We start from the raw sequence: 11700 nt of genomic DNA, 5'->3' as shown, positions 1-11700 counted from the left end.
AAAGGTTACAAAGTATTGTGGGCTGTAAGCTCAGTCACACAACTATGTTGGTCAGAGGGTTGCTGTCTTTTGTTAGCTGTGTAGAGGGTGGTAATAGGGTTACCTAGGGAGATTAAGAGGGTGGTAGAGGAATATTATAAGCTTGTCTGAAGAGGTGGTTTTCAGAGAATGCTTGAATGTTTGAAGACTAGAGTCTTGTGGTGCGAGGGAGTGAATTCCATGAAGTGGGTGCTAGGGCGAAAAAAGTCCTGTAACCAAAAATTGGAGGAAATAATGACAGTGGAAGAGAGACGCATATCTTGTGCAGAACGGAGGTGTCTAGGTGGGAGATAGTTTGAGACAAGTTAGGAGATGTATGTTGGTGCAATTTTATTGATGGCCTTGTATGTTAGTAGAATAATTTTATATTGGATTCTTTGAAAAACAGGCAACCAATGTAGAGACTGACAAAGTGACTCAGCAGACGAAAAACGATTTGCAAGGACAATCAATCTAGTCACTGCATGCAAAATAGATTGTAGGGGTTCAAGTCTGATTTTGGAAAAACCAGTAAGAAGGGAATCACAATAGTCGATGCAGGAGATGAATGAGTGCATGAATTAAAGTTTTTGCAGTGTCTTGTGTGAGATATGTATGTATTCTGGAAATGGTTTTTTAGATGTATGTAACATGATTTAGATATAAAGTCAATGTGGGGAACAAAGGATAGTTGTGAGTCAAGGATTACACCTAGGCAGCAAGCTTGTGGGGTGGGATTTATGGTCATGTTATCAACAGAGATAGAAATGTCTGGTATGCTCTTGTTGGTGGGTGGGAATATTATTAACTCTGTTTTAGAAAAGATTAAGTTTGAGTTGGCGAGAGGACATCCAAGACGAAATGGCAGAAAGACTGTCAGTTACACGGGACAACACAGATGTCGAGAGATCAGGAGAGGATAAATTTGTGTATCATCCGCATAGAGATGATACTGAAATCCAAAGGAACTTATTAGATTTCCAAGAGAAGCTGTATAGATAGAGAACAGCAGAGGACCTAGCACTGAGTCTTGCGGTACTCCAACTGATAATGGAAGCGGAGCAGAGGTGGCCCCAGAGAAATTAACAGTGAACGAGCGATTAGAAAGGTAGGATGAGAACCAGGATAGAAGTGTCTTGCAGTCCTAGGGATTGCAGCGTTTGTATGAGAAGAGAGTGGTCAATGGTGTCAAATGCAGCCGAGAGATCCAGGAGAAAAATATATAACCTAATAATCTGACAAATTATGACCCCTCAACACAGTTTACACAGACCTTATTTTACTAATTTTAATTTTTATATACACACAAACAAACATTGTTCTGTGACTGTATCATATAGCCCCACAAAGCACATTTTTCCATTGGTGGACCAATATGCAATATGTGGCATTTAATATCATGTATCAAACTACTATTTCTATATAGATTGGAAGGTTGTGAGAAGGACCCCTTACATATTTGCTTATTTGTTAACATACAGTTTTGTTTATTACTGTGTTTGTTGCCAATTGTAAAGCATTGAGGAGTATGCTGACACTAAATAAATGAATGTTATTAATAATGATAATTATAATTTCCTATGCCTCCAATTTTTGGCTAGTCCAACAATACAAATGAGGAGTACATGAGATAGGGGGTGTTGTTTTAATGTTTTGGGTTGTTTTTTTTTGTGTGTGTTTTTTTTTTTTTTTGGGGAGGGGTTCTGAGTCTCCTTGGACTAAATCTGATAAAGAAAGGTTTCAGTAGGTGGGTAAAATGTTTAAGAAAGATTTATGTGGAGAGATTTTGATATACTATTTAGGTATAATGGTGATAGTTTGTCTTTTACAGATAAACCACAGGATTGCCAAAGTTGCCACCCTTGGGTTCACCATTATTCATAACCTGGGTCAACATTCACTCAGGGGGTTAATGAAGACACTCATCACTGGTCACCTCTATAGGGGGACATGTAGTTTTCTGCCATCCCTATATTAAAAAGGCACCAGTCTTGTGCTTACCAGCCTGAGAGATCTTTTAAGCTATGCCAGGGGGTTCATAAGCTGGTTGTATAAGGCCCCCGCAGACTCCCTTTACCATTAGGACCCATAGTAGTTAAATGGGCAGCTGCAGTGGTAGTTACAGCTTGATGATTTCTGATTCTGATTGTTGTATATCAATGTTTTATTCACCAGAATATTTACATTCGTAATGTTCACTTTCAGTTTTGATAAATAAATTAGGTCATTCTCTGAGTAAATGGTGAAAGACAAGGGCTGATTGGCATATACTAGCCTTGGGGTCTCAGCAGCCGATTAGCATACCTCAAAACCATAGTTGCCAATTCCGCTTATAACAAGCGGAATTGGGCTTCTTTTTTTTGCGGGTATTTTTGGGCTGACTCGGGTATCTTGTTTTTGGGTCTGCACATGTTCTCCAAGTCCTCAGGATGTATAATCGTTTTTGGGGTTTTTTTTTTCTCTGTTACCATGTTGTGATTGGTGCATTCAGTTTTTTTTTTTGGGTGGGCGGGTTGTGCAGAGAATTCCTCCAATAAAGTGGCATTTTTGTGGGTGGGCGGAGTCAGAGGAGGACGTGGAATAAATCACAGGAAGACGGGTCTACAGCAACCTACTGAAATAAGTATTGAGTTTGGTGACAGACACGATCGCTGTACTTAACACCCTCCCCTCCCATTCAGTAAGCTGCTCATGTCAGAAGACTGCTTTCAGTGCCCTATTTTATACTGTTATATCATTGGGCTGTGTGGTATAGACATACCAGTGTCCTAAATTACAGCATTTGCGTTTTCATTTGCCATATCAGTGTATAAATGTGTCCTCTTGTGTTTATAAAGGTTTTCTAAATGGAGATTCAGTGTAGAAATTAGTGTTATAGAAAAGGACGGTCCCCTGTAAGTTGGGCTTTTTAGGATTGGTTTGGGCTTGTTTTTCATTTCAGAGTTGGCAACCCTGCTCACAAATGTCCCGATTTAGGTGGGACAGTCCTGATTTGAGGGCTCTGTCCCGCCATCCCAATCGGTAAAAATTTGTCCCAATTGGTGGGAAAGTTGTCAGGTATTCTGTGTATTGCTGCTCTGCACAGCAGAGCAGGGTGAATGGGTGCCAGAAATAGTGTTTGGAGGGCAGTACAGGTTAGCCCAGCACTTCAAAAGTGCTATGCATACCCCAGGGATACGAGCACACCCTATTGTGCCACGGTCACGTCCCCATTGTTCAGTGGCCACCTCTCCCCCAGTCCCGCTGCCAGAGACTAATGTTGGGTGATATGTATTAGAGACATTTTAAAGGCAGAAAGCGCTCATTCACACTGCCATGGGGAAAAGTTGGAAAGCTTATGAAAACTTTTGTCTTTTTTTCATGTGGTTTTGACACATAGTCAAAAAGTTTGTATTTTAAACAGTATATCATATTTTATTTGTAATACAGGTGAAACATACGTTGTTGCCGTGAGTTTCACCATTGACAGCTATTTGTTCTATTTTGCAAGATGCGCCCCCCATCTGGTTTGTAACACACCAGGTCATGTATAACTGCTAGGTGTGGACAAGCTCTTATTTAGTAAAGCTGACTGTTGTCAGTATTCCTATCAGCGGTGTTGCAGATGTTTGCTTCCTAAATGTATGAATGTGATGGTGGCTTCTGTCACACGGGTTAAGAAAGAACTATTGTAACATCAAAAGTCTATGATTTTATAGGTACACGTATTGTCTTTATCATTTCCAGTCATGTTCTGGATTGTGTGTCAGATTACTTCCGCCCTTCCCCAGGCTGCCCTGACTCCTTCCTCTCTGTACGCCCTCCCCTCTCCGGCTGCACCGCCACGTCAGGCCTATGCAGGTCCGGTCTGATCAGTGCTAGCTGCATCCCTTCCCTTGGCTGCTGCAGGCGGTAAGTACACTGTGCGCGGTGGGTCCGGGGCTGGTGTCCTAGCCGGGGCTCTCACAGTGCCTCAGTCCCATTACTAACGTGTGTGTTCTGCAGGGGGCTGTGAGGCTGCAGGATGGAGAGTCTATACCGAATACCGTTCACAGTGCTGGAATGCCCCAACCTCAAGCTGAAGAAGCCTTCATGGCTGCATATGCCGTCTGCCATGACGGTGTATGCGATGGTGGTGGTCTCTTACTTTCTCATCACTGGAGGTGAGTGTAATGCACCGAACCACTGCAATGTATACTGTCTCTAGCTTGGTAATGTTGGTTGTATAATCCATGAATTAAGATGTCACTCACCAGGGTCTTACAGAGAAGATGTTTTGCAAGTAAAGCTCCATGCATTACTTGTACTACATTAACATATATACATAATTTATACACATATTAATGTCTGCCTACATTTTGCAAAATATATAGCTGCATACAAAGGTTTGCAATGTTTGTCATGTAACTCTGTTCCTGGCAAACAAGTCATGTGACCTGAAAACACCAGGGGGTAAATGTAGTAAGCTGAGAGTTTTCCGGGTTTGAAAAGCCAATCAGATTCTAGCTATCATTTATTTAGTGCATTCTACAAAATTATAGCTAGAATCTGATTGGTTGCTATAGGCAACATCTCCACTTTTCAAACCCGCCGGCAAAACTCTCAGCTTGATACATTTACCCCCAGGGGGTAAAGGGGTAAATGTATGCATCTTCGGATTCTTCATCTCCGGCGTGTTCAGCCTCTTCAGCGCTTAAATTTAAAGCGGCGCTGGATTGTAAAGGGAAACTTCCCTTTACAATGCAGCGCCGCTTTAAATTTAAGCGCTGAAGAGGCTGAACACGCCGGAGATGAAGAATCCGGAGATTCATACATTTACCCCCAGATCCCAATGGAACAAGCTGCTCCTACAACTATTTACATGTCCTCAAACTAAACAAAGTTTAGATCATTGAGAATCAGAGGTGTGAAGGGAAAAGACTGTAACATTTTAAGTAAAACCATTTCAAAAGAAAAATACACCCAATATATAACCTATTATTATATATGTAAAGCGTTGAGCCATCTCACAACCACCATTATGGTTTGCTGTCATTTATGTAAGATCTTACTATCCACTTGGCCTCAATATCTGTAACTGTATCTAGGGATTATCTATGATGTCATTGTGGAACCTCCCAGTGTCGGCTCAATGACCGATGAGCATGGACATCAGAGACCGGTAGCTTTTCTGGCCTACAGGTGAGGTGGCAAGAGCATGCACACATTTTCTACAAATTGAGTGAAAGTAATGTTTACCTCATGAAGTAGTAAAACTTTTAGCTTAGTCTTTAACTGATTTGTATGAATATTTGATTCCTAGACTCTGGCAGTGATTATAAATAAGACTATTTCTAAACAGGCTTCTAATTTGAGAGAATCAGTGAACCTTTCTGTCTTGTTAGTCTTGTGGCACACCAACTCCTGTACAACTCTGTTCTTATCCTAAGGGGCATATTCAATTGTTGGCGGTTTCCGCAGCGGAAAAACTATTACCGTTATTACGGTAATACTACCCGGATTTCAGCTCGCAGCTCCCTGAGCCGCAAGCTGAAATCCAGCGACAAAAGTACCGTAATAACGGTAATTACGCGCACTATTACCGTAACGACGGTAATAGTGCGCGGGGCGCGTTAATTTTGGCTGTAACGCCAACAATCGAATATGCACCTAAAGGTATACAAGAAATATTCCAAGCCTAAATGAATGAAAGCTAAAATCATTTAGATGTTGTCAGGAATCATGGAAAACAAAACATAGAACATATATTGCAGATAGGACAATGGAAGCAACCATTTTGTATGTGAGGATATTTTCATGAGAACGCATTAGTTTAGTAGAAACTAGTGATGTGACTTTTGGTCCTGACCCCGATGTGGCTACCTCCCCTGTGGTGTTTGTGTATCGGTATATACATAGGTTAATAACACATACCCCATAACTTAGTGGTTCCAACAATGCTTACACAGACAGCTTGTTGCAAATGTTCATCATCCTATATGTGTGACTTGTGTTTTCCTCTCTCTACAGAGTAAATGGTCAGTATATCATGGAAGGCTTGGCTTCAAGCTTTCTCTTTACAATGGGAGGTTTAGGATTCATAATCCTGGATCGATCTAATGCACCAAATATTCCCAAGCTGAATAGATTCCTGCTGCTTTTCATTGGATTTGTCTGTGTCCTGCTCAGCTTCTTCATGGCCAGAGTCTTCATGAGGATGAAGTTGCCGTAAGTTGTTCTCCATTATCCGCTGAAGAAACAATAAGTAATGTCGTGTAGCATGTAATAAAGCCCGCTATCACCCTTCATAACCAAATGGGGACAAAGGGATGGCGTACATGTTAATGTGTGACTCCTCTCATCTGCACATACATCGATTTGTTGATGAACAGATTGCCTGGTCCGTAGATTCAGGCTTTTACATTGCCCCTACTTAACAATAGATGGACACATACTTTAAGTATCAATACTTATTTTATGTGTGTTAGATTAGTTAGCTAGGCAATGCTTCGGGGGTGGGGTGATTCCATTAATTTAGTTTTTATTGATTCTATAGAAAGTTTATTTTTATTTTAATTGATCTGTTGATCAATAAATCAATCTACTGATGAAAAAATGGTGAGATTAGTATGAAGACAAGAACAATACAAACACATAATTGAACATAAATAACAGAAAATATAGATGTCCCTTTATGACCATAAAGTACATAAAGGCACATTCTAATCAAGATAAAGAAAAAGCATAACTTCTATTTAACACAGATTTAGTAGCTGCTTTACTGTATATTTATGTCTGTTTTCATAAAAATCTGGGTTTAGTAATAAATATTTTGTGCATACATTTTCATATGTGCTGGCTGCTTACATTTGGTTAGCTATCCACCTTCATGTGCTCTTTAGTTGTCTATACCATGCTCTCAGCATCAGGCTGCTGTAAAACAGAATAATTCCATTACCTTATATTAGAGACAAGCAGAATTTTCAGAACTATTCCACAAAATATTATTTATTCTACATTTGGCCATGACATCTTGTATGTTTCGCTGGTACGTAGAATTCCCCTACCTTTTTTGCTGTGCCCACAATCCATACTTGCCAGAATAGCAGAATGAGTTGCCCTCTGTCATCTCCGCTCTATTCGGCACTTAATTTAGAAATACAGTGAGAAACAGCAGATCTCGAAGATTGTATCACAGGAACGTAACACCTCTGTTAAATGGCTCTTCCTCCAAAACAAAAACAGATACAGAGGTGTTGGAGAGCTTATTAGGCTGAGAATGGAGAGGTATAGTTTGCATACTTGCTCACAATAATTTTCTTTCTCTAATTTGCCTTAGTAGTCTTGTCTACATCAGAATGGTGTAACCTGTAAAAGTAGAAATCCTAGCATTTTGGGCATAATGGAACTTGTAGTTCCACATTAATCGGAGGGCCACAGCTTACCTTTTATAAAAAATTAAACAGCTCAGGGACCACATTATACAAGGAGAACTGAGGGTGTGTATATTTTGAATGGAGCAAGAACCATTTTAAATACCCAATACAACAGACACAAAAAGTGAGTGGGTATACTGACATTGTACACAATAGGAGCCATTCTCAAACACGTTTACTTGTGTTATATTAGTGTTAAATGCTCTAGTAAATGTGTGTATTTTTTACAACAGTGGATATGAGACATAAGGCAGAGAACCTGGCATGTAGTTTTGTGGCAATTTCCACAATGCAATTAAGAATATATACTGTTCCTTAGGATCATCTTAGAAGATTAGAGAACTGATTATACTTAACATAAGGACACACCATGTTCCTGGTCCAAAGCCCAACTGCATTCAATGTGAATAAAATAAATACAAATAATTTGTCCATATGTCACACTTTAAATACTTGTTATATGTAAATAAATAATACGAAATTAAGAAACATAAAATTGGTGATGTGCCGTATGAGCCTAGTGCCTCCCTGCTGTCCTTGACCTGGAGCCATGTGGCCTATATATAAATAAATGGGGTCCTGAGGAGCGATATTGACATTCTGTCATACAGAACAAGTGTAGGTGCAATGTGCAGTTGTTAGTGGAAGAATGAAACATCCTGAGAATAGCATATACTCTGGTAATTATCGGGAAGATCAAGCAGGATTGGCAACCCAGCACTGGTTGTCTTTTTTTTACATTTGTGAAGTGACCCGCTACCTTTTTATATTACAAAAGCAAGGTGCTATGGAGTTTTTAATACCCGCTGAATAAAAAAAAACTGACCGTTGATCAGTACAAGTTACTGGTTCAGGAATACATTTTTAGTACATGTCAGGCTGACATTTTTAAGACACACTTTGTAAATAGGTTGAACTGTTGGCACATTGCAATGAAGAGAGCGTTTGTAATTTGCAGCTTTTGCCCAATCCAATAGACTTTGATTTTGTGAAAGGTAGTAGTAAACGTCTACACAAGTAATGTGCATTCCAGAGAAGCTTAGAAGCTGTTGCTCACAGTAAAAGCTATACAGCCTTGGAACAAGATCAACTGAAAATACAATCTGGGGCCTGGATATTCAGGGTCATAGAGAAGTGCACTGGCATCGGGTCATCTCTGATCTAGTATAAGTTGACTATCAGATGTTACTTTGCCATGTGTCCTCAATTATTTATAGTCATAGGACTCTGATCAGAATGCACGTACCTTTGCCACTACTGCAAGTATTGTGTATGAGTTTATAATGACAATATTAAATTAGCATAAGTTGAGAAGTCCACATCCAGAACATACATGCATAGAAAATAATCTGTGTTAGGGTGTTTTGTAGTAATCATCTGTGTAACATGTGAAGGAAAAACTGACATTATGCAGACAAAGCTTGGTGTGGAATACTAACATAACCTGGTATATATCCTTATAATATTTAGTAAGTTATTTTATATTTTATATAGCACATTCATTGTACACTGTGCTATATAGAGAATATTACTCCTTCTGCCCATTATTGATAAGGATATGTGAAGTCATTGCTTATGTGACCTGTGTCAACCACCCCACGCAAAATGAGTCACAAAATTCTTGTGGCTTGGAAAGCTACTCAGACATTGCAGTCTAATCGTACAATCTGGAAGCCTTGTGGTCCATTTTGATTGAAAATATAAAATTGGATTGGATAGCGTTCTGAGTCTATGAACATATTGCAGCTGGTGCTAAAATTGCATTAATGTACATGATTCTTCAGTAGATCTGTACAATACATATTTTTGAGTGTGGTGTAATTTGACCATGTGTAGACAAAATCCTTTTAAAGTAACTTTTATGAAAATGTGAATTGTGAATGAACCGATTGATTTGATCTCCAATTGAATAATTTCTTCTAAAACCTAAAGAATGTGTGGCTTTTTACACTATATTGTAAATATTTATTTCTGTATTTTCCTATGTAAATCATTACTGTACACACATGGCAGCACTGAATATGCTGGTGCTATGTAAATAGCAGGTCAAAATTGTGGTGTGCATACCCTTACATTGTCATGATGAATTCATAGGAATAGCAATAAATAACTGGAACGTATTCCCAATTGCACTAATAATGCCTAAAGGACTAAGGCAGACAATATTGTAGGTACAAAGGTAACTCTGGCTGCTAAATTAAACCAACAAATCAAGCAGCACAACATTCTGGCTAGAATGTGCATTTTAGGTTTCAAGGAGAAATTCCCTTTTGCGGTCCCCGCTTTTTCCTTTTTCTTTTTTTTTGGCTAGTCAGTGACTACATTGTTGTCATTTTTTTTGTTGCTGATCCTGATAAAGTAGACATTTATTTATTTATTTAAAATCTGCAATGTATTGTCACTGAATGGTAGAACCAGAAATTTAAAACCCAGTATGTGGCTTACATTGTTAACATTGAATTCAGTGTTTTAGTTACACATGATCCACTGGGTCATTGAAGACTCCTAGGGTCCCACACAGCTCTTTTATGTTAGTCCCACTCGCTTATAACAGCTGTTATAAATGTGTATCCTCTTCCCTCTTGGTACTCCATGGACAAGTGTTATTTGAAATGACAACAGGTCTGGTTGTTTGGGTACAGTGTAGTGTAGAGGTGAGTTGTGTTGGTACCCTTGTGTTTGTTTTTGGTGTTTTTTTTGTGTGTTTTTGGTTTTTACTTTATCAAATTAACTATTAATGCAAAATATTGTATTTACGATGGATGTGACTAGTATGACTGTTCAGGGTAATGTCACCCACCCATAAAATGCAGCCCTGTTTATATGATCTTTGTTGTTCTTTCTTCCTTACAGCGGATATCTTATGGGCTGAATGTCCCATATTGCCAGTACTTAACATTTGCAGTTCTCGAGCAGTAATAATGAAAAGAATATAATGTCCTCACTGTAAAAAGATGTCGAAATTTTGTGCGAGAGACCAAGGAAAAGAAGGAATTTCTTCAAGGACATTGTTGGCCAATAATACATTATTTTTGTAAAGGATTTTGTTTTTGTTTTTTTACTGCTCCTTACTTGGTTCAGAATAAACTTTCTTTTGGTTAATGTTGTATGATTCTCTTCTAATTTAGTAAAATATGAAAAGGAAATCTTTTGACTTTTTTTAGGATTTGTCATGTGCAAATTAGAGATTTGAGTATTTTAGATTAAACATTTTTACAGACAACACATGCCTTTTAATTTGTTCTGTGTTGATGTATACTGTAAACTAATAGTATAGAGATTCTGATAACTTGAACACTGACAGTGGTTATGTATCATTTTATATCAATTGAGAATTCAAATTCACTTGATATTAACTGGTTTTTTTTCTTTTTTTGTTTTATAGCATTTTTTTTAAAAAAAACACACTATGTGCCTGAGTCTTTAAGGAGAGCAAAGCATAAAAAGGAGTAACATTTGCACCTGGGCAAAACCATGTTGCATTGGAGGGGGAGGTAAATTTAAAATGTGGGGCAGATTTATAGTTGGGGTAGGGCATGTCTTAGATCAACTTTAAATTTCAGTGTAATAATATAGCTAGCAAATATTTGTGTGCTAGATGAAAAAACAGCCAGTATTTATCTTATGTGCAAAATAATAAACTAATTTGCACCCCTTGTATTGTAACATGGTTTATCCCAGAGAACATTTTCTCCTTTGTCTGCCTTAATGACTCAGGCCCTATATGTACAAATGTATTTGGATGCTTGACCATTACACCAACAGGGACTGTAATGACATTTTATTCAAATACATATACTTTAATATGGAGTTGATCCTCCTTTTGCAGTAATAACAGCTTCCACTCTTCTTGGAAGGCTTTCCACAAGATGTTGGGGTGCGTCTGTGGGAATTTGTGCCCATTCATTCTGTAGAGCAGTGGTTCCCAAACTTTTGCAGTTTGCGACACCCTTAGTCTCCATTATTTTTTCAAGGCACCCCTCCAAAATAATTACCGAGCAGTCCCGTTTTATAAGTAGTTGGGTCAAAAAAAACGTAACAAGTATTTAGGTCAGGACAGAAATACTTATTTAGTTGTATGCAAAAATAATACACATAAATCCAAGGGAAAAGATTATTTTGATATATTTTTTTCCAATTATTCCTGTCAAAGAATAATTTACAGCTAACTCACTCTGTGCCCTCCGCATCCCGGGGGCCAGGAAGAGAAGATAAATAAACAACTTACCAATCCGACAGGCTGTTAGCAGCAGATCTTTTAAGTCCTGTAAGTTGCGAGGTGGGGCCT

The 11700-nt window shown here is 38.6% G+C and overlaps 1 protein-coding gene across 1 annotated transcript; it reads left to right on the top strand.

Annotated features, from left to right (window-relative positions):
- The first annotated feature begins 3801 nt into the window (after positions 1 to 3801).
- On the top strand, positions 3802 to 10514 carry OSTC (oligosaccharyltransferase complex non-catalytic subunit). The gene is made up of 5 exons (XM_075200709.1): positions 3802 to 3909; positions 4003 to 4160; positions 5085 to 5178; positions 6007 to 6204; positions 10266 to 10514. Exons 2-5 carry the CDS (start codon positions 4022 to 4024, stop codon positions 10282 to 10284), a joined length of 450 nt encoding a protein of 149 aa, XP_075056810.1. The 5' UTR covers positions 3802 to 3909; positions 4003 to 4021; the 3' UTR covers positions 10285 to 10514.
- The last annotated feature ends 1186 nt before the right edge of the window (positions 10515 to 11700 follow it).

Source organism: Mixophyes fleayi, chromosome 1, assembly GCF_038048845.1.
Source record: "Mixophyes fleayi isolate aMixFle1 chromosome 1, aMixFle1.hap1, whole genome shotgun sequence".
NCBI lineage: Eukaryota > Metazoa > Chordata > Amphibia > Anura > Limnodynastidae > Mixophyes > Mixophyes fleayi.
The sequence above is the reverse complement of the archived record's forward strand: the minus strand, read 5'-3'. Positions and strand labels throughout refer to the sequence as shown.